Source organism: Pipistrellus kuhlii, unplaced genomic scaffold (assembly GCF_014108245.1).
Source record: "Pipistrellus kuhlii isolate mPipKuh1 unplaced genomic scaffold, mPipKuh1.p scaffold_m20_p_23, whole genome shotgun sequence".
Lineage (NCBI taxonomy): Eukaryota > Metazoa > Chordata > Mammalia > Chiroptera > Vespertilionidae > Pipistrellus > Pipistrellus kuhlii.
Window position 1 is genome coordinate 8065951 of NW_023425522.1, and position 27656 is coordinate 8093606.

The window sequence follows — 27656 nt, forward strand, 5'->3', positions numbered from 1 at the left end:
AAGACAGATTAGGTAGGAAATGACTGCAGAATTCAGGTTTAAGATGTGAGGACCAGCCTCGTTGGTTTGGCTCAGTGGATAGAGTGTCGGCCTGCGGACTGAAGGGTCCAAGATTTGATTCTGGTCAAGGCAAATGCCTGGATTGTGGGCTCGCTCTCCAGTAGGGGGTGTGCAAGAGGAAGCCAATCAATGATTCTCTCTCATCATTGATGTTTCTATCGCTTTCTCCCTCTCGCTTTCTTTCTAAAATCAACTTTAAAAAAAGAAAAGAAACACATCTGAGTTTTGTTTTTTTTGTTTGTTTTTTTAAAAAGAAACACAACTGTTTAAAAAAAAAAAAGGTATGAGGACCTACAAAAAGTGTGGTGTTCTTGAGAAAAAGAGGGATAAAAGGAATGAATGATAGATATTTTAATGAAAAGCCAAGAGAAACAATAGTACATGAAAGAAGGAAAAAAGAAAAGCTCAGAAGGGAATTATCTGGGAAGATAAGAATTTTTGGTTAGCCAAAACCGGTTTGGCTCAGTGGTAGAGCGTCGGTCTACGGACTGAAAGGTCCCAGGTTCGATTCCGGTCAAGGGCATGTACATTGGTTGCAGGCACATCCCCGGTAGGGGGTGTGCAAGAGGCAGCTGGTTGATGTTTCTCTCTCATCAACGTTTCAAGCTCTCTATCCCTCTCTCCTCCTCTCTGAAAAAGTCAATAAAATATATTTTTTTTTAAAGAATTTTTGGTTAGCTTCAATGCAATGAGTACCAAAGGAAGTGTTCTGGGGAGAAGATCTAGGTGATAGGTTGAACCTAAAGACATACATTTTAATCACTGATTGCCAACTTTGGTTATTCTAACAAAATGCACATCATTCACCTTTTTGCTCGCTCTAGGTCGTCATTGGCCTGCTCCAGCTCTCTCACATACTTATGCAACTGCTCCTTAATGGCTCGAGTCTGACTCAAATCATCTTCTAATACTGAGACCTGCTTGTAGCTCTGTGCATATTGATGTTCTAGTTTCTCCTAAAGGCATGGGTATAGGAAAAAAGTATGTGTCATTAATATGTAGTTTTCTTTAATGAAGGATACAACCCAAGTTAAAGAGGAGGAAAAATCCAAGGAATTCACTCACAATCCAAGTTGATGGCTCTCCTTTTTACAATATTTAAAAACAATCACACATTCATTCCAAGTGACTTAACTCATATAGGTTTAAATAGTCACCCATTCTCCTCTCAGAAATCTAATATTGGTCTCTCTGAAAAAAGCAAAATAATAAAATCCCAAACATGGTGGGGGAACTCCTGGGCTCTCAGGCTGAATACAGTTCAGGTGAGCACAAAGAAGTAGACTGTCAGAGCTCAAATTCTCTACCCCTTACCTGCCCACCCCCACCTTCCCAAACCCACCTACTCCAAGACACAGAAGTCTCTAAGCATTTGGCTAAGGCAGGTAGTTAAAGAGCAACAAAAGGGGTTAATCCTTTTACTCCTGAAAATTCCTTTTAGAAGGGTTTTTAAATCCAAACTAAACTCCAAAACTAAAGAGACTATGAACAATAATGAAATAAATGTGTATATTTCATACAAATATAATTTTTAAGTGCCACAAAACGAGGTGCCTTATCAAAACAATCAGGTAGCTTATATAAATTACTAGAGGGGGAAGTGTCCTTAGCTCAGCCTGCACCCTCTCCAATCTGGGACCTTTCAAGGGATGTTCAACTGCCCTCTCACAATCCAGGACTGCAGGCTCCCAACCGCTCACCTGCCTGATTGTCCCTAACCGCTTCTGCTTGCTCCCCTGCTGGCCTGATCAATACCTAACTGCTTGCCTGCCAGCCCGATTGCCCCTAACTTCCCTTCCCTGCCGACCTGGTCCCCCCCAACGCCTTCCCTGGCTGGCCCAGTCACCCCTAATTGCCCTCCCTTTCCAACCTGGTCGCTCCTAACTGCCCTCCCCTGCAAGCCTGGTTTCCCCCAACTGTCCTCCCCTGCAGGCCTGGTCACCCGCAACTGCCCTCCCTGGCTGGCCCGGTCACCCCTAACTGCCCTCCTCTGCTGGCCCGGTCACCCCTAATTGCCCTCCCCAGTAGGCCTGGTACCCCCCAACTGTCCTCCCCTTCTGGCCTGGGTCCCCTCCAACTGTCCTCCCCTGCAGGCCTACTCGCCCCCAACTGCCTCCTCTGATGGCCTGGTCACCCCTAATTGCCCTTCCCTGCAGGACTTGATCGCCCACAACTGCCCTCCCCTGCTGGCCATCTTGTGGCAGACATCTTGTGTCCACATGGGGGTAGCCATCTTGTGTGTTGGAGTGATGATCAATTTGTATATTACCTCTTTTATTATATAGGATAAGGACTACAAAATTCTATCTAAAAACATGATCACTAAAACACTGATGACCACAGACATTCTAAGTGAACTCCTAAACTCTAAACCACCTCTCCCTTGGTTCCGTGAAAGAAAACAGTTTGACAAAAATCCACTTTAAGCCTCCTTTATACTTTTTGTTGCCAGCTGCTCTTAAACTCCTGTTAAAAAATACATTTTTCATTTTAATAAAGCCCAGTACATTAGACACCAGGCTCCTACTGCCACAGTTACCTTTAATGCTTCCACTTCATATTTCAGTCTTTGGTTATCAGCTTGCAAGTCTCTATTTCTTTGTTCAGCCTGTACTAATTGTGCCTCCAACTCTGCTTCTAATTCTCTGCTTCCTTCCTGAAACTCAACTAGCTCATCCCGAGCTTCCTGGAAGCTAATAAAAAACAAAGTGGGAAAGATAAGTTATAGTTAGTAGAAACGAAAAGGATCATTTTAAAGATGATTACATATCAATTCAAGAATTTTTGCCTGAATGCTATGCTATAATAAAATATACTAAATAATAAAGACAATGTGTTACACATCTCTTAACTTTATATTCAAGGCTCAATGAAAATGACTTATAGGCCCTAAAAGGACTTACATTTTATACACTCACTGCTAGCTTTTCCTTACTTAATGTATTAATAAAGAAGCACATAATTAATATACTGCAACTCAGTTTAATATTTAGATAATTTTTTTCAATATAATTGGTTTCCTTTGTAATTCTATTATTTAATTTTATGCATTTTTTTATTTTTATTTTTTTTTTGCTAGGTATAATTTTATTTTATATAAAAAATGTCTTTGTGATTCTTCAGAGCCCAGGGATCGGTGCTGGTGGTTGGAGGGACCTGCCCCCCAAGGGTCCCTTTAATCCTCTGCCCAGGTGCCTTCAGAGCCGAGGCCAGGAAAGCAAGGTGGCAATCAGAGCAGGAGCCTCCTTCTCTTGTTGATCCATTCATTCTGTGATTTCAGGGGTCACATATAAAGTCAGTGTTTCTGGTCCCCGCTGGATCCGCACTGCCAGCTGAGACTGGGTTCGAACAGCTTCATAAATATCTTCAGCATTTTGTACCACCTGCTCCCCGATGGCCAAGATCACATCCCTGGCTGCAGACCAGCCCGGTGTGCAGGGGAGTCCAGGATGACTTTATGGATGAGCACGCCATGCTGGACATCAGGAAAGCTTGGTTCTCGAAGCTGTAGTTCAGCAAGGATGCTGGGAGTCAGGGTCAGCATCATCACCCCAATGTAGCGGCGCTTGGACCCACTGGTTCCAAACCAGTTCTTCTTTTCCCCACGATGCAGAAACTCTCGAAGGCGATCAGAAGGGATGGCAAAGGAGATCCCAGCTGTGACCTTCATGGTATTCACGCCCATCACCTCCCCATCCAGGTTAACCAGGCGACCTCCAGAATTTCCAAAATCAATAGCGGCATCGGTCTGGATGTATTCCACGTTGTTCTGGGGGAGGCCTAGCTCTTTGGCTGGACGCTGCACAGAGCTGACGATGCCAGACGTGATGGTGTTCTGCAGGGCAAAGGGACTTCCCATGGCAACAACAAACTCCCCTTGCCTGACATCGGCGGAGCGTCCCAGGGGCAGAGTGGGGAGAGGTTCCTCGGTCTGTATCCTCAGCGTGGCGATGTCTGCCACCGGATCCACGGCGGTGACCGTGGCCTCATAGGTGGTGCCGCTAGGCAGCCTCACACGAACTCGGCGCCGGTCGGCCACCACGTGGGCGTTGGTTACAATGAGCCGGTCCGAGGCCACCACAAATCCCGAGCCATTGGAGATAGGGACCTCGCGGCCAGAAAAGGGGTGTCGGCCCAGGATCTCGATATAAACGACCGCAGGTGCGGTCTTCTCCACCACGTCCGCGATGAAGTTGTATTGGCTCCGGGGAGAGGTGGGCGGCGGGCCCAGGCCCGAGGCAAAGACGGCCGGGGGACCCCGCCCCCCGCCCCACAACAGCAGCAGCACAGCCCCCCCAGCGCCCAGGGCCACAGCCAGCCACGCGCGCGGCGGGGGCCCTGGGGCCCCCGAGTCCTCCTCCCGGGTCTGAGGATCCCGGGCGCCCGCAGTCAGCCGCTCTCGGGACTCCGGAGACCCCCTCGTTAGACACGTTCGTGGTCCAGGGACCCCCACGGAGAACCGGGCCCGGGGACTGGGGGTCCCATAAGTCACTCGGCCCGAGGAGTTTCTGACGTCAACAGCGCCCAGAGGTCAGGGGTCAACAGGGGCTCCTTCCCCCAGCGAAATCCCCCCAAAGCCCGCCATCCCCGAAGGCTCCAGCATGCACCCCGCCCCGCCCTCAGCGCAGCCATCAGCTCCGCCTCGGCGGCCTCCTCGCCCGCCCTGCAATATTTAACTTTATGCATTTAAAAACATTATTCAAGAAGGGGTCTGAGGTTTCCCCAGACTATTAAGGAATCTGTGGCACACAAAAAACAAGAACCTCTGCCACAGTCTGGCTGATGTGCCTCAGAGGTTGAGCGTCAATCTATGAACCAGGAGGTCACAGTTCGGCTTCTGGTCAGGGTACATGCCCTTCTGTGGGCTTGGTGCCCAGTAGGGGGCGTGCAGGAGGCAGCCAATCAATGATTCCCTCTCATCAATGATGTTTCTATCTCCCTCTCCCTCTCCCTCTCCTTTCCTCTCTGAAATCAATAAAAATACATTTAAAAAAGGAAAAAAAGAACCCCTGCCAAAGACACCCACCTTTTCTATCCACTGGCACAATATAACTAGCTTCAGCAATAGCAATGACATAGCAATAAAAGGTTTAATAAGACTTAGAAAACTCTATTAACCAAAGTATGAAAGTGTATATTTATTTTAGAAAAATTCCATTTTAAAAAGAAATTTGAGACCAGTTTTGGTGCTCACACGATTATGTAAAAATTCTCCCAGCTAATTAAAATAATTGAGATTTTATAAAATGTTCCATACACCTGAAGCTCTTCTCCCCTCCTTCAAAGCTTTTCTGGCTCCAGACACTGACAGTGTTTGCCTGAGGAGAACTCAGGGCTGCGAAATGATGAGGCAGCAGGGCACCTGCAGCGGCCAAAAATGGCCAATTAGAATAATAAATATAAAATGATGCTATCAGAAAGAAAAAAAAAATCAGTGACATTAAGTTTTCTTACTATTTTAATAACTTAATAGAATAAGGATTTATGGCATTTTTGTACTATTAAGTACAAGCAATGTTATGACTAGCTCTAGAATTTCAATCAGAAATCTAAAACACTTAAATTTAGCTTTATGTTTTAAAAAAAAAAAAAAAAAAAAAAGTGCATGCTAGAGATGGTGCATTTCAAATGCCCTCCCCTATTTTTAGGATGTTTTTCAACATTACCTTTGTTTATACTTTAAGGACAATTCCTTCCAATAAGCAATTTCCTCCTTTAAACTTGAAAAATCTGGTATATCTTCACCATCCATGATCAAGAAAGCCTGTGAAATATTAAAAACACACTTATAAATCTGCAGCATTTTGGAGGAAGTTAAACATGAAAGATTCTAAGAATGGTTAACACTTTATTGCATATAAATCACTTCAATACGCCACTACTGGAGACCACCAATATTGTGGATGAGGCCATGATAGGACAGGAGATCAACTAAGTTCTGAGATAGAAAGCACTCTGGTCACAGCAGCCCTGGCTTCTGGTGAATCCGCCCAACAGAATCATGCTACACACAGGGCGCTCCAGCAGCTGGCTTAAAGCCAACTGATCTCCTGGAAATCAGGTGACAGTAACAAGCTTATTGCCAGAACTATTTCTACTGCATGCCTTTCTCTGTTGTATAACTGCTTCAAAACACCTGCTTGAAACACGTAAGCCAGGTCATCGTACTAGAACCGTGGTCGGCAAACTGCGGCTCTCGAGCCACAAGCGGCTCTTTGGCCCCTTGAGTGTGGCTCTTCCACAAAATACCACAGCCTGGGCGAGTCTATTTTGAAGAAGTGCCGTTAGAAAAATTTGGCTCTCAAAAGAAATTTCAATTGTTGTACTGTTGATATTTGGCTTTTTTGACTAATGAGTTTGCCGACCACTGTACTAGGAGATCATATACCACATTTTCAATGTTACTTTTGTTATATTTCTAAAGCCTTCCTGTTCTCTTTTAAATACAAAGCATCTTCCATTAAATTCACTAATCCTCCAACTTTAATGTTTTTTTATTTGGTTCTTCTCCCAAGACGTTCAGAGCAGGTAGGGGAAAAAAAATGCCTATTAACCTTGCATTTGGACTGACTACCTAAAACTCCCAATTTATTGTCAAGGACAATTGGAATACCAAAGACAGTGAACTCCATACCATACCTTATTTTAAGAAGCAAAGTTCTGTAAGAGTCTTACCTCCTATAACCCCTCCCCAAGCATCCCACTTTATATCCAGCAATACTGTTCAAAGTTGTCTTAACAGAACATTCTGTTTCAGTTCAGGATGTTTTCTCTACCTAGAATGGCTTTCCCTTCTCTGTATATTTGGAGAGCTTCTGTTTATACTTTAAAACCTAGCTGACAGCCCTAGCTGCTTTGGTTCAGTGGATAGAATGTCAGCCTGAGGACTGAAGGGTCTGGGTTCAATTTGTCAAGGGCACATGCCTGGGTGGTGGGCTCGATCCAGTAGGGGGCATGCAAGAGACTGCCAATCAATGATTCTCTCTCATCATTGATGTTTCTACCTCTCCCTTCTTCCTTCCTCTCCGAAAACAAATATATATAAATAACCTAGCTGTCATCTTTCCCAGAAAGCCTTTCTCACCCTCACCCAGGGAGCACTAAAATCTCTCACCCTCTTGGCTACCTCTCTCCCCACACATGCTTTCATGAGTGTATTTACCACATAGTTACACTTCTGTGTCCCTTTATTAGGCTATGCATTATTCTGACTTATTTCTACCCGGGCACACTGCTTACACATTAGCAGATACTCTAATACCGTACTTACTAAATTAAACTAAAATTGATTCAACTTAATTCATACAGGCAGCAAGAATTCAAGACAAGCTTTAAAAGCAAATTTATAAAAAAAAAAAAAAAAAAAAAAAAAAAAAAAAAAAAACTTAAGAGTTGTAGAATGCTATTCATGAAGGTTTAGCAAAAAGTCACAGACAAGAACAAATACAGAACTTCAACTTCAGAGTGGTTTCTAGTGAGTAAAATTAACATGTAGTTAAATGCACTTAGTTTCACTCCTTTGTGGCCTACTGCAATTTCTTCTGTTTTAGTCAAGTCTCTCCTGACTACACCATCTATTACTTTTGACATCTGTTAGTCAATCTTCCAATTATTTTAAATTACCAATCGGCCTAAGAGTTCTTTGAAAAGAAATGGATCCTTTCCATTCCTTCATGGCATCAAGCATAATATGAAAGTATCTATGAATCAAACATTAAGTACTGGGTAAATATTTAGTGCACCAAATGCACCCCTCCTGTAATCTGATTACCCTTACACTGGCACATTTTTGTTTATATTATTCTACTCTCCAAGATATCCTTAAAATATGATAACACATTAAAATGTAATTCCCCCTCCCCCAGACTTGGAGTGCTGTTGAAACTGGATTCTAGGGTTCCAATTCTACCATTAAAATCTCAAACAACCTGCTAAAGTCTTTTAAGTCTCAGTTTTTTTCATCCAATGAGAGTTTGGACTAGACTATGTTTTTTTAAAGTAAGTTTCTGATTTCTAAAAAATACTGATTAATTTTATAATTCTATTCCTTCATCAAGGCCCCCAATTCCCACTCTATTGTCCCGAATGAAGGAACAATCCTATCTGTAACTGTGATTTAGTTTGCAGTGAGGGGAGGCTGACCCGGCAGGAAGAGCTGTCTGTATTTCACTGAAGGCACCACCTTGTGGCATCAGTAATTCCTGGGAGCTCCTGCCTCAGTGTCCTGAGGAAAGGACCTAACAACAACCCGGTGATGATGTAATTACACGTCATGAGAGGCATCTAGGGGTGAGGCAATAATCACTCTGTCCCCTGAATGCTCTAGACAAGATCTTTCCCCAAAGTGCCAACAAAAATACTGATTACAATTAAAATCTACAGCCCTAACTCTCTCCCCCTCTCTGTCAAAAAATCAATAAAATATATATATTTTTTTAAATCTACGAAGCCAATTCTAAACAAACTACTGGCACTGATCTTCAAATTTGGATAAATGTTTTTGCCATTTGAACACTGCCAACCATGTATTAACGTGCAGCTCAAATATTCAGTTCCTAATACACAATCTGAAAAATAACATTTTTGCAAAATGTAATGAAGATCAGAATAACACAAGTAAAGTTTAACTTAAAAGAAAAAGACATAAAGGAAAGTAAAAGATTAAGTCTCTCTAGCTAGCTCCTGAAGGTAGGACCTGGGTCTTATTTATAAATACTTTCTGCATCAATAGAAACATGAAACACACCAAAAATCCAACAAATACTTGAATTGACTTATAACCTGTCATTATTCCCTCTTTGCTTTCATTTACTTTATTAACATCTAAATTCCTATTTCAGGATGAAGTAAGCAAAATGATTTGTGGGTAGTTTATTTCTACCTCACAATGCACTACCATATATTAGACAAAGGTTATAAATCTATTATTCTCAAATAAACAAAATTATCAAGTATGATGCATGCCAAGCCACATTCACAGGCACTTTTTTTTTAATTAAAAGGACTTTTTTTAATATATATATTTTTATTGATTTTTTTTTTTTACAGAGGGGAAGAGAGAGGAATAGAAATATCGCTGGGAGAGAATCATTGATCAGCTGCCTCTTGCACACCCCCTACTGGGGATGTGCCCGCAACCAAGGTACATGCCCTTGACGGGAATCAAACCTGGGACCTTTCAGTCTGCAGACCGATGCTCTATTCACTGAGCCAAACTGGTTTCGGCCACAGGCACTTTTAAAGCTCAGTATAGGCTCCACATCAAAGAGTAGGGAGCTGCTGGAACCTGTTGGGGAGAGCCTTACTACCTAAAATAATCATTGTCAGCCCTTCCATCTTAAATATGAATGGGCAACCAAGAACCATCCAGACAAATGAAAAACCAAGTAGCATGAATAAGAAAATCCTATGACCTATTCAACTGAAGGGAAACAGATAATTCAGGAAATGAGAGAACTTTTTTCTCATAGAAGAACTCAGGAGGGCTACCTCCCACACATTTCCTGAGAAGTTACAAAAGAAGAAACAAAACCAAGATCTGGAAAGATCAAGGTACAAGAAATAAGGGCTCCGCCAGGCCCGGAGCAGCAGCTGCCAGGCTGGGAGTGGCCAGGCCTGGAGCGGCTGGGCCCGGAGCAGCCGGGCCCAGAGCAGCCGGGTCGGGTGCGGCCAGGCCCAAAGCAGCCAGGCCCGGAACAGCTCGCTCCTCGCCTGCCTCTCAGACATGGCTGGAAACTTTTGTGGGAACTTAAGGGTCTGCTGAATCAAGTGATGAAGGCTTAGATCTGGATGTGTTGAGTTAGTATAGGGCTGGGGTGTTGATCTGTGAGTGCCTTGGGTGGGGCCTGGATGAGGCTGGTTGACCTATTTGGAAATGTCTTTTGTGTGAAATGTATCATTGGGCATGTGGTGATATTATTGATATGAGAAAATGCTAAGTAACTGATTTACTATCTGAAAAGGGATTTACTATTGGGGAAAGGGAGGGAGGAAGAGACTGAACATAAACTGCACCTATGGATGAGGACAATGGGGGATGGGGAGGGGGTGGAGGGTGGGGTGGGAACCTGGTGGAGGGGGGAAGAAATGAGGAACCTTTGTAACAATATGAACAATAAAGATTAATTTAAAAAATTAAAAATAAATAAATAAATAAATAAATAAATAAAAAGAAATAAGGGCTCCAACCCAGGATTGCAAAGGTCTCACAATGAAGCCTAGTTCATCAGACCCAGAGAGGAACTCAACCAGCTGGATGGCTCCAGGAAAAGTGAGGATCCCATATAACAAGAGAGCAGGACTGGGAACCGGGTAAATCTGGGGTTATGGTGAAAGCACATCATTCTTGTCAGTACGAAAAAAGGCAGCAGCCCTAGCTGGTTTGGCTCAGTGGGTAGAGCGTCAACCTGAGGACTGAAAGGTCCCAGGTTGAATCCCAGTCAAGGGTACATGCCTGGATTGCAGGCCTCATCCCTAGAAGGGGGCGTGCAGGAGGCGACCCAGCAATCAGGGGAAGATGACAACCCCATCACACCTCTGCTGCTGCCACTGCTGGCAGCACAAGCCTCAGCCAACCCTGGTTACCAGAGCCTTGGGTGGCCCTGGGCAGCTGGGCAGCCACCATCCAAGGCTTGCCTGCACCTCGGGCTGGCCCTGGGCAGCTGGGGGACTGAGGGGACTCCAGAGGCAGGCACACAGAGCTCACCTGCTGCCCTGGCGGGGCTGAGGGCACTGGGCACCGCCATCTTTGAGAGGATGGCAGTCGATTAGCATATCCCCTCCTTATTGGCTGTGGGTGCCGCCATCTTTGTGAGGGTGTTATGGTCAATTAGCATATTCCCTCTTTATTTGATAGGGTTGTGAGGTCTATGGGCTAGTGTCCTTATAAAAGTTCATAATAGCAATTATATGCCTTCCCTGGCATTTAACATTTATTTTAGTGTATTTCTTTTACATATATTTTTATTGATTCCAGAGAGGGAGAAATAGAAACATCAATGATGACAATCATTGACTGACTGCCTTCTGCAGATCCCACACTGGAGATCGAGCCCACATCCCAGGCATACGTCCTAACCTCCTGAGCCAAGCCAGCCGGGCTACTTGAATGTACTTTAATGTGGAGCCAACCCTTCTACAAATAGAGTTAGGATTGTTTTCATCTGTAAATGTTATTCTCATGCCGTTTGAAACTTTTGTGTGAAGCCGATTTTGTTGTTACTGACCCATTATTACAGTATCAGAGGACCTACCAGTAGTTATTACTTGGAAGAAAGTTTAGGCAAGTATTGTTCCCTGAAAAATCTCTATTCATACCTCTGGGTGTACGATAAAGTATCCATTTGTCCCCTACTTGGGGTTCTTCAATAGGGTCATATTTTTAATACGACTACCAACTTGTCCAGTGTCCCCTGGTGACTCGGGTTTTAAATAGTCCTTCATGTGAAACTTCCTGAGAATCTAGTTCTATTTCCTGTATCCTCCTTATTTACTACTTAATTCAGTGTCAAATTCTAACAAAATTATTTCAATGTGTTCATACACACGTCTCCATTTTCTTTCTGAATTTTATGGGGACTGAATGTTGACAATTTTTCTAATTAACAGGCTACTTTTACAGCTTGTTTACAGCTCCTCAAACAGTATTATAATCTATGCCAGAAACCTTTTACTAAAATGACCATCATCTTTTCCAGAATAAACCAATTAAAAACATTTAATCAGGGGAACGAGTGGTAGGAGCAACACAGGATAGTGGTATAGAACACAGACCCTGAACCAAGCTGCCTGCATTTGAATCAGATTCCTCTACTCTCTAGTTGACCTTGAGCAAGTTACTTAACTACTCAGTGCCCATTTCCTCACCTGTAAAATGAGGATAATTAAAATAGGGTTGTTATGAAGATTGCACTAATATTTGTAAAGTACTCAGTACAGAGATTGACACATAGTAAATGCAGCATAAATTTCATTAAATTATTTTTTTTAATTATTTTTTTTTTAAATAATGGTAGTTCAGGTTGTGGCACGGTGGTTCAGTTGGTTGGAGCATCATCCCATATACCAAAAGGTTGTGGGTTCAATTCCCCGTCAAGGCACATACCTAGGTGAGGGTTCGATCCCAGGTCACATAAGGTAAGCAACCAATTAACTGTTTCTCTCTCACATCAATGCTTCTCTCTACACTCTCCCCCTTCCTTTCTCTTTCAAAAAAACAAAAAAACAAAAAACAAAAAAAATCCTCAGATAAGTATTTAAAAAAAAACAAAAACAAAAAACCCTGGTAGTTCAATGTAGTGGGCCTTTCAAGTTTGACCACAAAATAAATGTGCTTCAGGCTCTCCCAGCACTGGCATCATGGCTGCTGCTTCCCTTTTATCAATGCTGGCCACCAGGCTGCTCTGGCCACACACAGAATGCCGCCTCCACCATCATCCCTTCCACCTCTCAGCAATTGGAAATGAAGCTGTTGTCATTTCTGGAAGAAAACTTGCCAAGCAGATCCAGCAGGAAGTGTGGCAGGAGGTGGAAGAGTGGGTGGCAGTGGCAACAAAAGGGCCACACCTGTTTGGTGAGAATCCTGAAGTCATCCCTATGTCCTCAACAAAAACCAGGGCTGCTGCAAAGGCAGGAATCAACAGTGAGACTATTGTGAAACCAGCTTCTATTTCAGAACAAGAACTGTTGAATTTAGTCAATAACCAATTATGATGATAATGTAGACCGCCTTCTTATTCAGCTATTCCAAAGCACCCTGATGAAAGATCTGCAAAACTGTTTGTCCAAACAAGGATGCTGACTGCTTTCATATAATTATAGGTAGGATGACTGTGGTTAGCCCAGTATTCCTTGTTACTGGCTACTCATGGGATATGTGGAAAACAATTAAGAGCTAGTATTCCAACTCTAGGGAAGAATGTGATTGTAGCTGGAAGGTCAAAAAATATTAGAATGCCCACTGCAATGTTACTTCACACAAGTGAAGCACATGAATGTCCTGGAGATGCTGTCACTGTCACAATATCTCCCCGAGAGCAGCTGAAGAAACATACAATTCTGGCAGATACTGTGGTCTCCACTGTAGGCATTCCAAATCTTATCATAGCAGATATGATCGATCAAGGAAGGGGGAGCTGTGATTGATGTGGAAATAAATAAAATTTCAAGATCCCATCACTGCTAAACGGAAGTTGGTCAGAGAGGTGGATTTTGAAAGAGTCTGGAAAAAAGTGGTTACATCACTCCAGTCCCAGATTACATCACTCCAGTGGGGTGGGGTGGGTGGGGAGGTTTGACTGATCCCATGGTGATGCTAATGAGGTGATCCCATTATTGCAGCAAAAAAAGTGCTGAATCTTGAAGCTCAAGTACTGAATTGGCCCTAGAGGTTTGGCTCAGTGGATCAAGTGTCAGTCAGCCTGTGGACTGAAGGATTCTGAGTTTGATTTTGGTCAAGGGCACATGCCCGGGCTGTGGGCTCAATCCCAGTAGGGGGCGTGCAGGAGGCAGCCAATCAATGATTCTCTCTCATCACTGATGTTTCTCTCCCTCTCCCTCTCCCTTTTCTGATGTCAATAAAATATTTTAAAACATTTTTAAAGAAGTACTGAATTCTAAGGAGTTTGTAGTGGCAACTAATTAACATTGCATTTTCTGTGTCAAGAACAGTACTCCAAGCCAATTCACGAGGCAAAATTGGCCAATAGAAATGCAGTATTTCTTAATTCTACTGACATGGTTTTAAATGTTCTGTTTACTGAAAACTGAAATGATGTGTGTTCGCACACATAGGTCTGTAGTACCTTACACAGGGAGCACCCATTATCAAGCTGGGTCATGTCACCTAGCCATAAGAGAAGCCAATATCCTAGTTATTGACATGGGGGCCATTGTCACATTGAGAATGGCTGTCAAACTTTGTCAAACTTCAGTTACACTTTACCTTTTCTAAGGTTGCACTTCCCAAGTGCTATTCCAGTTAAAGTTGATACTCACTTTAGGTTCCAAACCTTTTGAGTTCAACTGGTGTGAGAAATGGCTCGCCTGTCCAAATTTCAAATGACGGACTGGGAAACATGGTGAAATGAGACTTTTAGTAGAGAAGGCGCCCATTGTACAGGAACACACGTGGGGCAGGGAACACAGCCCATTTATTTAGTCCCTCCTCCGGCTCCTCATTGGCTGAGTCCTGTGGGATCGCCTAGGTCTTGCTGTCTCCCATTGGGCCATTAAAATATTGGACTGAGACCTTTCTAGCAGTCTCCACCTCCCTTTGTTTAGGGCACATGTGTCAAACACAAGGCCCGCGGGCCAAATCCGTCCCGCCAGGCCTTGCAATGTGGCCCGCACCGCGCTGTCATCACTGCACTCCGCTGCGTTTCCATCACAATGACAGTTTATGACTGTTCAGTAAACCATTCGGCCCGCGATTTAGGCTGGATTTTAGATTTTGGCCCCTTCTCTGATTGAGTTCGACACCCCTAGTTTAGGGCAATCACAGCTCTCATACTCTCTCCCCACCCCCCACATCCTATTTGCTCTGGGTAAATTCAGTAACAGCCTGGCCACATGCTACCTGACAAGCTCAGGGAAGGCATCCATGGCGGTCTTGCAAACTCAGAGACCTAAAGAAACCACAAAGGATGGTCTGAAATTAAACTTCAACTAAAAGCAGTTATAGTGGGCAGTTACATCCTAGGCCAGTATCTTCACTGACAAGGTCAACCTTGACCTTAACTGAGCCTTATCTGTCTTTTTGCATCTGTGATATCATACCCTTGAAATGTAACTTCTTTTTCTGGACCCCTTGGGGCACAATCTAATGTGCCTGGGCACCAGCACAGATACCAAATTCCTCCATTGGTATCATGTTAATTGTTCCTGCACCCACCTAAGTATGTGTCTATCATTTTACTTTTTATCCAATCCCACCCCGCACTTTGCTTTCACCCACCTTTCTAGTCTATCACCAATGGATTTCATTTAACCACCTTCGTCCCTCCATTGATTGTGATGTATAAATACAGATGTAACCTGGCTTTCTCTGGTACATTATCTCAATACTTGAGGTTCTACTTCCTGGCAATTCTCAACAGATTGGCTCAAATAAACTCACAAAAATTCTTTACAGGTTTGAATGTTGTTGTTTTTTAACGTTAACATGATGCATATTTTTTACATTGGTCAAACCAAAGGAAAAATGTTACTAAAGGAAATCAGGGAAAAGGTAAAATGGAAGAAATGATGGTAATTAAGCAGAAAAAAAATGTATCCAAATTTTATATGCACTGACTAATAACCGGAAGAGCTACATGTTAACAATATCCTGAGCTACTTTATAGCTAGTCAGTCACTGGGAAAATGTCTCCGTTTGTTCCATATGCTTTTAACCCTTGTCTTTCCATACATGATGTTTCTCCACTAGGATGAAAGGCTTATTTTATAAATAATTCATGTGTATTGTCATACTTGATTTATCCCATATCCTTAAACTTCAATGTTAAATTTTTGAACTGTTGGGGATGTCTGTATGGCTCCTTTTGGTAGATCTTGAAACCAATTTTTGTAAAACAAAGCTTGAGCCTGGCCTGCGAGGCTCAGTGGTTGAGTGACAAGCTATGAAGCAGGAGGTTATGGTTCGATTACGGGTCAAGAAACAGTCCCTTGTTGCAGTCTCAATCCCATGTATGGAGGGGGAGGAGGAGTGTCAATGATGAGTCTCTCTCATCATTGATATTTCTATTTATCTACCTATCTCTCTTTTCCTCTCTGAAATCAAAAAATATATATTTAAAACAAAAAGGAAAAAAAAAAACTTGGGCAGCTTGTATAAGTATGCAACTTACTTTTCCATCAAAGAACTACTGTCAGCAGCTGCCTGCTTTCTCTGGTACACCTGTTGGATTTCCCCAATAGGTTTCTGAGAGCTTAAGTCAATATTGAATTTAATCAGGCTTTCTTTTGTTTTGTTTTGTTTTGAATAAAACACTTCTGGAAAAATATGAATGTGTTTTAGAACTTATAACATACAAATGACCCCTTAAAATTAATCACCTTCTTGAAGTTATATGCACATTCCAATGATACCACCATTACTGAAAACATCTCTAAAACCTTTTTTGGAATAGTTTTGAAGAGCCAGATTAAAAACTTAACAAGTTCTCTGTGGTCCCACCTCATTTTACTGGACAACTGGTATTATCCAGCTTTATCACTCCAATTTTATTCATCAGACTTACTCTTTCCAAAGATTGAATTTTTACAAATGACAAAAGTGTGCTGCCCCTGTGGGATATTCAAAAGTCCTTTTCAGGGGTTGCAAGACAGTCTGTTCAGATTGCTTCAAATTACAGTGGGAGGATGTGTTCACTGTGTTATTTGAAACTTTGTAACTAGAGATACTAAGGCTATAGACAGCCAATATAGAAAACTATACTGCTAAAAAAAAAAAAAAAAAAAAAAAAGCTTTAATGATTTATCTATAATCTCCTGAAACTTAAATAAAGGCAGATAATTATGTTAAATATGTTCTCTACTCTGCTACCCAAATCGTACCTCAATACCATGCCTCATGGATGGAGTTATGAATCTCTAAAGTCTGACAACTTTTACATGGAGCATTATCATACTGTATATGACCTTCAGGTTTCTAGCCACTGACAAATCAACTCATTTGGGTATAAAACAATATGTTTAAAATGCTGTGTTTACAAAGGAACTACTCTGTGCAATAGTAAGAAAACCCATTCTACATGAGATTGCTGCCTTCTCGTTCATAATTGTGGAATGCACTAATGAGATTAGAAGTGCTTTTGGACCTCACTCACTATAGGTCACCGATTTTCAACGTTTTCATCTCATGGCACACATAAACTAATTACTAAAATCGTGGCACATCAAAAAATATATATTTTGCAGATCTCACACAAAAACATGTATAATTCTGAATCATTCATACCCAACAGCTACTTTTGTGTTGGCTGTCATTATTTTATTTGACAACCTAAGGGAAAACAGCTCCCTGCCCCTGACTAAAATAGTCAAGCATTGCATGTTTTTTAAATTCTTGCAGGACACAGGTTGAAAATTGATGCTGTAGGTAATGTGTATCTTTTTACCAAAACTCTCCTATTTCTCCCAAAGGAAACATTTATAGAACGTTTAACTTTTCTAAGCCAATCATAAATGCGGCCTTCCTTTTGGTCCTGAACTTTTTTTCTCTTCCTTACGAAGTGCTCAGAAACTGATGTCAGAAGTCATTTTAAGCTTTAAGTAAACAAATGTATCTCAGCATGGTTCAAAATGAGAATAAAACAAGTTTTGCAGATGTCATGAAAGCAAGATCTAAGTTTTTACTGAGCTTTCTATATATTTTAAATGTTCCTTATCCAACTTCAATTTACTTGAGTCAAAACAGAACTTTAAAAAAAAAAAAAAAAAAAGAACAGCTTCTTTAAGAGTTAGCAGCTTCTATCTGAACCAGGTCAACCTCTAACCAGTGCTACCAAAGGTTTTCTCTGCTCCTTAGATCTCCAATTTTAACAAAACTTCAGAAGAAATATCTTACTCGGTTCCCCTTCTCTTCAACTCATGATTTAATGCTATACCAACAAATTCACCACTTAGCAAAGCCATTTCCCTACCTCATAGTGGATTAAGAACATAACGAGATGACTAGCCAGCAGCCCGTGAAGGACCTTTCTTGTAACCGAGAAGCAGTTCCATCCTAGGTGAGTCTGCTCAAAATATTTTAACAACTCTTCTACTAGCTTCTGGTATATTTTTGGCCAGTCAACTTTTCTGCTTTGCTTTCTAGCAGAGAAAGGTATAAAAAAAAAAAATCCCACCAAGAAAAATTCCTAACTCCGAACCTAGTGAATTCTGAACCAAGCGAATCCACAATCCCTATTAAATCACCTAACAGCTCCCACCCCACCCGGGCTCAGTTTCCCCATCCGTCCAAAGGCGATAACAGAGTTAGGCACAATCACAGGGTTGATGAGGTTCAAAAGCGATTAGCTTTGGTCTAAAAATGTGTGAAAGCGCTGGAGGGAAAGAACCTACACTTCCTTCGCAAAACTAAAAGGATTACTTCGTTGCTTACCAGCAAAAAGAAAAAGAAAAACACCGAGGCGCGCACAAGCAACCTAAACCCGTTTGATGACACTTCTCTGGACTCCAAGAGGGTGACTGGCAGGTCGGGGCGGAGAGTCACGGGAATGCCATCGGAGCCCAACGTGGGCTGCTTCCGCTCTCGCCCCCGACGGGAAAGCGGAGAAAGCTCACATTCAACCGGCTCCAAGCTGGCCTCCCCGCTGCAGGGGTGTCAGTGGGAAGGGGCGGGGAGAAGGCTGGACACGCCGCTGCCACTTCACCGGAGCCACCCCTTGCGCCACCGGCGCCCCAGGCCCTCGGTGCCACGTCCCGGCCTCTGTCCGCCGGCGCATCCTCCGGAGGCCGCCGCACCCCTCCCCGGCAGGCGCCCCTCAGGGACCCCACCTCGGGCCGGGGCGGCGAGGGAGCAGTTAGAGCGGTTGGAACACTTGCCCCCGCGCTGGCCGCCCCAGAACCCGGCCCGGGTCCGGCCCGGCACGGCCTCAGACGGCGCCCCAGGGCCCGGCGGGCTCCCCGGGGACAGGCCTGGGCGCCGCCGACCCGGCCCCGCACCCTCGGTGCCGCCGCGCCCCGCAGGCTCACCTCCAACGTCTCAAAAGCGCATATTCGCCGCCACCCGGCCGGCGTCTCCGCTCCGCTGACCTCCCCAGGCCCGCCCAGCCGCTCAGCTCCGCTCCCCTCCGCAGCCGGGGCTCCACTGCGCGCAGCCCGCCGCCCGGCTCCTCCCCGACACGTCAGGAGCCGCCGGGGGGACGAGGCCGTTCTGTGACGCACGGGGGCGGGGCTCGACGCATGCGCGGGAGCGTGCGCGCGGCGGGGCGGGGCTGTGGGAACGATGGCGTCACAGGGGCTGGGCCCCGCCCCACGCTGACGTCAGGCTGCCGGCGGCCAGGTTGCCGGCGCCCCCAGACCCCGCGAAGGGCGAGAATTCGATCTCCTGTGTCCCCCAAAATGCTCAGCTGTTCTGGAAGTGGCGCCGCGTGGAGGAGAACTGGTCTCCCAGTTTTTCAGCCTCCAAGGTCCTTCAACCGTATGTTTCTCGATGTTCCCGTTTATGAAAGGAATCTAGGCTCATTTCACCTCCGAGTCCGCCCTGACCGCCCAATGGAATAGCAGGGGTATTCACATCCTCCTCATCGCTCACAAATACCGGTGATGTTTTTAGGGCACTTCCTGCAGCTGAAATTTTATATTTTTCTTGTGATTCCATGAGAGCTAGAACCTCTATGTTCGTGTGTCCCAACAGATACCTTGGTCCGGGCACTCAACTATGGATTCCTTGAGGACAAAGGGAATATAAATATGTCCACTCATATACTTTATATATCTAAACGTATACTTATTTATATAAATGTGCTTTTGTTGATCCTCCTGGAACCTTCAAGGAATGGGATCCATTCTGTATATTATACATATTCCCCTAGACTTGAGGAAGAAGAGCGGGGGAGGGTAGCTAAGAAAGAGAAGTAACATTTTAAGGTGTGGAAACGAAATCGAGCTGTTTTTGAAACAAGTTTAGGAGCTTTTGCTGTGTAATGGTGCAATGGTTCTCTGATGTCAGTGCTCTTGGGATTGGATCTGTGGGGTTTTGGGACAGGATAATGATATGTAAGACAGGCCTCAAGGTGAGAGCAAGGTGAGCCTGGGAGGTCCAGTTGTATTTCTGAGGGCATGGTCATAAACAGAAACAATGCAAGATGGATTGTAAGAGGTATCCAAATCAATGAAGATCAGAGAAGTGATTAATGGGGTTGAGCTAGAATAGGGTTGAAAAGATCCCGGTAACACTAATGAGTAGTTACTTCTGTTGTACCATTTGTATGTACGGGCAATGTTGCTATTATAAATGCTTACTTTGCATAATTCAGTCCTCGCGGTGATCCTGTGAGATGGGTACTATTAGGGTTCCCAGTTTATAAATGAGGGGACGGAGGCTCAGTAAGATGAAGCTGTCCAAGGTCACTCAACAAGAAAAAAGAGAACTCAAGATTCAAACCCACCTCGTCTGGCCTGACTCCGGAAAACACACTGCTAATCACTACTATACTGTCGCTCAAGAAGAGGAACCATTTATCATAATTACCACTGTCCTGGCCGTGTGGCTAAGCTGGTTGGAGCACTGTTCTGTGCATCTAAAGGTTTGATTCTCGGTCAGGGCACATGCGCAGGTTTTGAAGGCAACCGATCAATGTTACTCTTGCACATTGATCATTGATGTTTCCCAATCTTTCTCTCCCTCTCGCTACCTCTCTCTCAAAAACAATTTTTAAAAAAGACATATTCTGCCCTAGTTGGTTTGGCTCAGTGGATAGCGCATTGGCCTGCGGACTGAAGGATCCCAGGTTCAATTACAGTCAAGGACACATGCTCGGGTTGTGGACTCCATTCCCAGGAGGGGCCGTGGAGGAGGCAGCCAATCAATGATTCTCTCTCATCATTGATGTCTCTATCTCTCGCTTCCTCTTCCTTCCTCTCTGAAATCAATAAAAATATATCTATTTTTAAAAGACATATCCGCCGAGACCAGTTTGGCTCAGTGGATAGAGCATCGGCCTGCGGACTGAAAGGTCCTGGGTTCGACTCTGGTCAAGGGCATGTACCTTGGTTGTGGGCACATTCCCAGTGGGGGGTGTGCAGGAGGCAGCTGATCGGTGATTCTCTCTCATCAATGTTTCTAACTCTATATCCCTCTCTCTTCCTCTCTGTAAAAAAATCAATGAAATATATTTTTTTTAAATAAAATAAAATAAAAATAAAAAAAATATATCCTCAGGTGGGGGTTAAAAATAATAATAATAACAACCACCACTTAGTGAGCTAGAGCATAGTGCTAAAGTAAGGACTTTACATACATTACCTCCCTCAATTTCATAAGCAGCTTATGAAGCTGAAATTATTTCCTTCATTTTTTATGTTGAAAAACTGAGGAGCTGGGGTTTTAAACCTCAAGCAGTCCAAGGCTGGTGACCTGAGACATCACGGAAGCTCCTCTGTGCTCCGGGGTTCTGCTGCCCTGTGTCCTGGCTGATGAGATGGCAGGCAGAGAGGTAACCAGAGAGGGAGGCTTCCTGTGGGCCTAGTGCCAAGACAGAACCCTCCATCCCAAGAGGAAACAATAAACAAAGGCTGCGACTCTTGTCCCTGCCTCCTGGCTGAAGTCCTGGGGACACCTAATGGCAGGCCAGGCAGAAAACATTAGTGTCACCTTTCAGCCCACCCCCTTTCCCACCAGCCTGGACCCAGACTGGTATTTGCCAGGACTGATACGCTGGCCCTATCTTAATGAGTAGGCTTCGCTTGGCAGAGTTCTCAGACATATCAAAGCCCTATACTAATCTCCTTCCTTGTGTTGGTTGAGCTTTCTCAGCAGACTTTGCCCCACTCCCTGCTTCCGGTATGCCCATCCAGGGAAGACTGAATGAAGGCAGCTCTAAGGGAAACAGAAATTATGAAATCAGCTTTGCGAAGGTAGAAAAGGTGAGTGATGGTTGCCCTACCCTCTGCCTTCATAAACCATGAGGAAGGGTTTGCTGAGTCCCAGTACAAGGTCTTTCTTGGACAGAGCCGAAGGGGTCAAAGTCACAGTCCCTGAGAGCATGTACAAGCATTCCAAAGTCTTTCCTGTCAAAAAAAATCCATTCCCCAGTGTTCCCCACTATATCTCCCCAATCCAAAGTCTTCCATTTATCTTTCCCTCACTTCTCAAATGTCTCTTCCTCAAATTTCTGCTTGTTCCAGCCCACAGAGACATCAGAATAATCTCTGAAATCCCACTGTACAGAGCACCGCTGGTTCTAAAACTTGTTTTGACATCCTGTTGCCTATGTGATAAAGTACAAACACCAAGGTCTAGCCTTCAGAGTACTCTAAAAACAACTCCAATATAAGTCACTTATCCAGTCTGCTGCTTCTTTTTTTTTTTTTTAATATATTTTTATTGATTTCAGAGAGGAAGGGAGAGAGGGAAAGAAACATCAAGGATGAGAGAGAATCATCTACTGGCTGCCTCCTGCATACCTCCTACTGGGGATTGAGCCCATAACCCAGGCATGTGCCCCTGACCAGAATCGAACCTGGGACCCTTCAGTCCATAGGCCGATGCTCTATCCAGAGAGCCAAACCAGCCAGGGCTCCAGTCTGCTTCTTATAGTTCACCTATCTGGTCTGAACAGAGCCTCTACTGCCAATCCTCTTCCTCTCTGGGCCTTTTATTAACTCCCACTGCCCTGTGCACTACAGCTGCTCCCTAGATTTGGCCAGCCCAACTTTCTCTCTGCCTTTTGAAGTCCCACTCATATGCTACCTCTTCCAGGAAGCCTTCCCTGTTAACTAAAGCCCCAAATTGAGTGCTCCGTCCTCTGAGCTCAAGTAGTTCACAGGGGACTTATGAGCACAGCCTTTTGGTCACGGAGGTGTCAACTCCCCAAGGAACCAAGGCTCATTGAGCATAGGGACAATGTTGACTGTCTGAATATCCCCAGCAAAAGGGACTTAGCAAACACTTGTGTAATATGTTCCAATGAAAATCAAAGGATGAATCAATGATCTAGTGCACATGTGTCAAACACACGGCCCGCGGGCCAAATCCGTCCCGCCAGGCCTTGCAATGTGGCCCGCACCGCGCTGTCATCACTGCACTCCGCTGCGTTTCCATCACAATGACAGTTTATGACTGTTCAGTAAACCATTCGGCCCGCGATTTAGGCTGGATTTTAGAATGGTTCAGTAAACCATTCGGCCCGCGATTTAGGCTGGCCCCTTCTCTGATTGAGTTCGACACCCCTAATCTAGTGGCTAGAACTACAAGGGCTGACAGCACTTCCTGGGAAGTGACCCAACTTCTGAGAAAAATTACCTTATAGAGAGATTTTCACTGCTATGTATGGCGCCAAACTTAGGTAACACCAGGTGATAAAGGGACTGGGATTCATGTCATGGGCAATTACGACTGTTCTCTAGCCCAAATCTGAAACCCAGTCTCTAGCACCTATGACACCCAAAGCAACATCTTTTGCTTTTGTAATAAAAATTACTAGTGCTGAAACCGGTTTGGCTCAGTGGATAGAGCATCAACCTGTGAACTGAAAGGTCCAGGGTTCGATTCAGTCAAGGGCATGTACATTGGTTGCAGGCACATCCCCGGTGGGGGGTGTGCAGGAGGCAGCTGGTCGATGTTTCTCTATCATGGATGTTTCTGGATCTCTATCTCTCTCCCTTCCTCTCTATAAAAAAATCAATAAAATATATATTTTAAAAATACTAGTAATAACAGTTTTTTAACTTCAAAAAACTTGGACCTAAAGGTGATTAGTGGTTTTATAGAGGGAGAGTCTTTCATTCAGCAGCTATGAGTTTAGTGCTTGCTCTGTTCTTGCTCTGTTTGATTCTATTCTAGGTCTAAGGGACTCAACCTTAGAACTATAAAAGGCACACCTCACCCCAACCCCATCCCCATGGAGCCTATAATCTAGTGGGAAAGACAGACAATAAGCAAATAGACGTGATGGGCCTATCCGTCATAACAAGAGCTATAAAGAAATATAACCAGGGTAATAGGATACGGGGCAGTAGGGCAGCTCCCTGATTGAAAGCAGAGCTTACTGTTCATGGGGTTCCTTTCCTTTATGAAATAGTTAAGGCCTTTAAAATACAGGTCTACCTCATTTTATTGTGCTTAGCTTTATCTCCCTTCACAGATGTTGTATTGTTTACAAATTGAAGGCAAGACGGGGGGGCCCCCCCAGCAAAATGATTATGGCGTGAATTATTGCGATGGTATAAAACTGAACCACAGCATCTCTGAGGTATGCTTGTAAAGGGCTGCTATATAAAATGTAATGGAGCCCTAGCTAGTTTGGCTCAGTGGATGGAGCGTTGGCCTGTGGACTGAAGGGTCCCAGGTTTGATTCTGGTCAAGGGCACAGCCTGGGGCTGCTGACTCTATCCCCAGTACGTGTCGTGCAAGAGGCAGCTGATCAATGATTCTCATCATTGGACTTGCTTTTTCGTTGTTGTTGTTATTCCTCACCTGAGGATATTTTTCCATTGATTTTTTTTTTTTTTTTTTTTTTTTTTAGAGAGAGAGAGATAGTGGAAGGGAGAGAGAGAGAGAGAGAGAGAGAGAAACATCAACATGAGAGAGACACATCGATTGGTTGCCTTCCCACACGCAATGAGCCTGCAACCAAGTGCATACCCTTGACCAGAATCAAACTCTGTCCCCAGGTGGAAACATCCCACTGAGCCAAACTGGCTAGGGCTCATCATTGATGTTTCTATCTCTCTCTCCCTCTCCCTTCCTCTCAAATAAAAATATTTAAATAAATAAATAAATAATAAACCACTGTTATTTGGGTTTTCAAAAAAAAGATGAACTTTCGCCGAGGCCGGTTTGGCTCAGCAGTAGAACATCGGTCTGCGGACTGAGGGGTCCCAGGTTTGATTCCGGTCACAGGCGTGTGCATTGGTTGTGGGCGCATCCCGGGTAGGGGGTGTGCAGGAGGCAGCTGGTCAATGTTTCTCTCTCATTGATGTTTCTAGCTCTCTATCTCTCTCTCCCTTCCTCTCTGTGAAAAATCAATAAAATATATTTTAAAAAATTTTAAAAAAAAGATGAACTTTCCCACGATGATTATTATTTTTAAAAAATAATAATAAAAGGCATCAGAGTTGTGAAATTAAGAATGTTAAAATATATGCAGGTGCTTCAGAGGAGTTTATCAAAGGGCCTGGCACAGAGTAGGCATTCAGTAAACATTGGTTGGAAGAATGACTTGTTAGGTGACTTACAGAATGCCATAGCCTTCAACCAGATGGTCAATTTCCCCTTCAAGATAAGGGATGGTAACCTTTCATGTTTGATGCAAAAATGCCCACTCTGGTTAGTCCCTGACTCTTGGCCCAGCCAGCCATGAACTGCCCAGCCTAGGGCATCCCTGTGCCCCTCGAAGGGAGAAGACAGTCCCATTTATTGTCTTTATTGCATCCTCAGTAGCTTCTTGAACAAACAGGGCTCACCTCCCAACCTCAGCTCTTCTGTCAGAATTGCAGACTCCACTGGCTGTCAGTCAACAGAATGGCAAGAACTGGATATGGCGAATTTTTTTAAAAATATATTTTATTGATTTTTCACAGAGAGGAAGGGAGAGGGATAGAGAGTTAGAAATATCGATGAGAGAGAATCATCGACCAGCTGCCTCCCGCACACCCCCTACCGGGGATGTGCCCGCAACCAATGTACGTGCCCTCGACCGGAATCGAACCCGGGACCCTCTGGTTCGCAGACCGACACTCTACCCACTGAGCCAAACCGGTTTCGGCGGGTATGGCGAATTTTCTGTGAAGTATTTTAGGTTCCAAACCTCCCTCCTGTGCCCTCCCATTTCCTTTGTGTCTGAGAATGCAGCCTGCTTCTGGCCCTCGATCCGCTGGCCAGCAGGGCGCCTCACTCTCTCCAGTGCTGCGCTGTTTCCAGGGGTAGCTTTCTGCAGAGTGGCTCTCCCAGGTGAGAAAAATGAGGACAATTAAGGTTAAGGCTGTAACACACCTTCCATCAGGGTCCTGCCCTGGTTACTGGTATCTGGAAAGAAAGGGCCCTCGTGCTCATCCAGGGGGTAAACTGAGGTCTCCAGAGTTTCTGCTCAGCCTTTTTTCTCTACGTGATATCCTGCCTTGCTCCTCGGACACTCTTGGAGCTACCCCCATTTCTTCCCCAGCAGTCTCCCTGACTGTTCTGGAACTGTCCGCAGCCTCTTGGAGGCCACTGCACACAGGCCTGAGGGCCACTTTCTAGCCTCAGAGCCTCCACTCGCCCAGACTTCAGTCTTCACTGTCAGCCCTGGCCCCCGCCCCAGCCCCGTGACAGGCACTACCCACACCCCAGCGTGACAGCCACCTCCACAGAAAAGGGTGGCATGACAGTGTTCATTGCTAATTTGATTCACACCTAGCAACCCCAACTACTGTTGACATCACACCTCCATAAACAGTGTGACTATCCAAAACAATATCTGTTCTCCTACCTTTACAGACAAGTCAGCACCAGTGTTACCGACTCCCGAACCACTCTGATGAAACGACAGGGCTTAAAAGAAATGGAACGTTTCTCACCAACCTGAGCTGATTGTATCTGGCCATTTTCAGCCGCGTTCCCATTACCAGGTAAGCCAATGAGTCCAAGTTACCAGGACTGAAGACCATGTAGTCAACCATTCAGCAAATATTGCTGAGTGTCTTGCACTGTTCTAGGCCCAGAGATAGAACTGCTAACAAAACAAGCTGACAGAGCCGAAACCGGTGTGGCTCAGTGGATAGAGCGTCAGCCTGCAGACTGAAGGGTCCTGGGTTCCATTCCGGTCAAAGACATGTACCTTGGTTGTGGGCACATCCCTAGTGGGGGTGTGCAGGAAACAGCTGATCGATGTTTCTAGTTCTCTATATCTTTCCCTTCCTCTCTGTAAAAAATCAATAATATATATATATATATATATATATATATATATATATATATTTTTTTTTTTTTTAAACAAGCTGATAGGAAAGAAGGAAATAGAAAATAAAGAAATAATATGTTGGATAGTAAGTCCTAAGGAGAAAAAAATTAGCCAGGACTTTTCGATACTTTATGTTTAGGGTGGCATTTGGGGCAATGCCTAGCAGGTAATAGGCACTTACCGTTTGTTGAATAAATAAATACCTCGCAGTAAATGTTTTTAACTTGAATATTTTCATTGCTCTCTTCTTGCATCAAAGCACTTATATCATCTAGAACGCTAATATAGAACTCCCCCATAAAACAATGAACAACAAGAAGCAATTAGCACAATTTAAAGAACACAGGAGCGGAAACCGGTTTGGCTCAGTGGTAGAGCGTCGATCTGCGGACTGAAAGGTCCCAGGTTCAATTCCGGTCAAGGGCATGTACATTGGTTGCGGGCACATCCCCGGTAGGGGATGTGCAGGAGGCAGCTGGTCGATGTTTCTCTCTCATCGAAGTTTCTAGCTGTCTATCCCTCTCTCCTCCTCTCTGTAAAAAATCAATAAAACATATTTTTAAAAAATAAAATAAAGAACACAGGAGGCGGCCCTGGCCAGGGAGCTCAGATGGTTAGAGCGTTGTCCCAGTCTGCCAAGGCTGCGGGTTAAATCCCTGGTCAGGTCACATACTACCAGAAACATCCCATGAATGCTTCAGTGAGTGGGACAGCAAATTGATGTTTCCCTCTCAGATCAATAAATTTAAATACAGGTGGCTAACCATCAAATTATATTCCCCCTTGCTCCTAATAAAAAACATTCCAAATACAACAGCAGAGATTCCATATTTCACCGAACGAGTACCTATGTGAGATTTTAAAACAGACTGCGAAGTGCAGACACAGCACAGAGAAACCAGCACTCTCCCGTCGGCACCAAGAGGTAGCACTGGATGAGAGTTTTCCTGACAGACTGTGTGAACCTCATTCTGGAAACCCTGCCCTGGC

The 27656-nt window shown here is 44.3% G+C and overlaps 2 protein-coding genes and 1 pseudogene across 7 annotated transcripts in view; 1 reads left to right on the top strand and 2 right to left on the bottom strand.

Annotated features, from left to right (window-relative positions):
- Window positions 1-18913, bottom strand: part of NDEL1 (nudE neurodevelopment protein 1 like 1) — a 36708-nt gene extending 17795 nt beyond the window's left edge. For 5 of the 6 annotated variants that reach the window (XM_036452216.2, XM_045586534.1, XM_036452214.2 and 2 more), the window contains exons 1-3: window positions 5727-5824; window positions 2600-2753; window positions 868-1016 (exon numbers count right to left, since the gene is read on the bottom strand). In XM_036452216.2, the coding sequence (XP_036308109.1) occupies window positions 868-1016; window positions 2600-2753; window positions 5727-5812 (389 nt within the window). In that variant the 5' untranslated portion in view covers window positions 5813-5824. Of the gene's footprint in view, window positions 1-867; window positions 1017-2599; window positions 2754-5726; window positions 5825-18756 lie in introns of those variants that run through there. The other variant, XM_036452215.2, reaches the window with a different exon arrangement.
- On the bottom strand, window positions 3310-4734 carry LOC118726900 (serine protease HTRA2, mitochondrial-like). Its single transcript, XM_036452206.2, is given in 3 exon segments — window positions 3310-3472; window positions 3475-4557; window positions 4560-4734. Coding segments are annotated over 3 exon segments (1365 nt in total). The 5' UTR covers window positions 4693-4734; the 3' UTR covers window positions 3310-3323.
- LOC118727031 lies at window positions 12224-13681 on the top strand (annotated as a pseudogene).
- Window positions 18914-27656: the final 8743 nt, after the last annotated feature.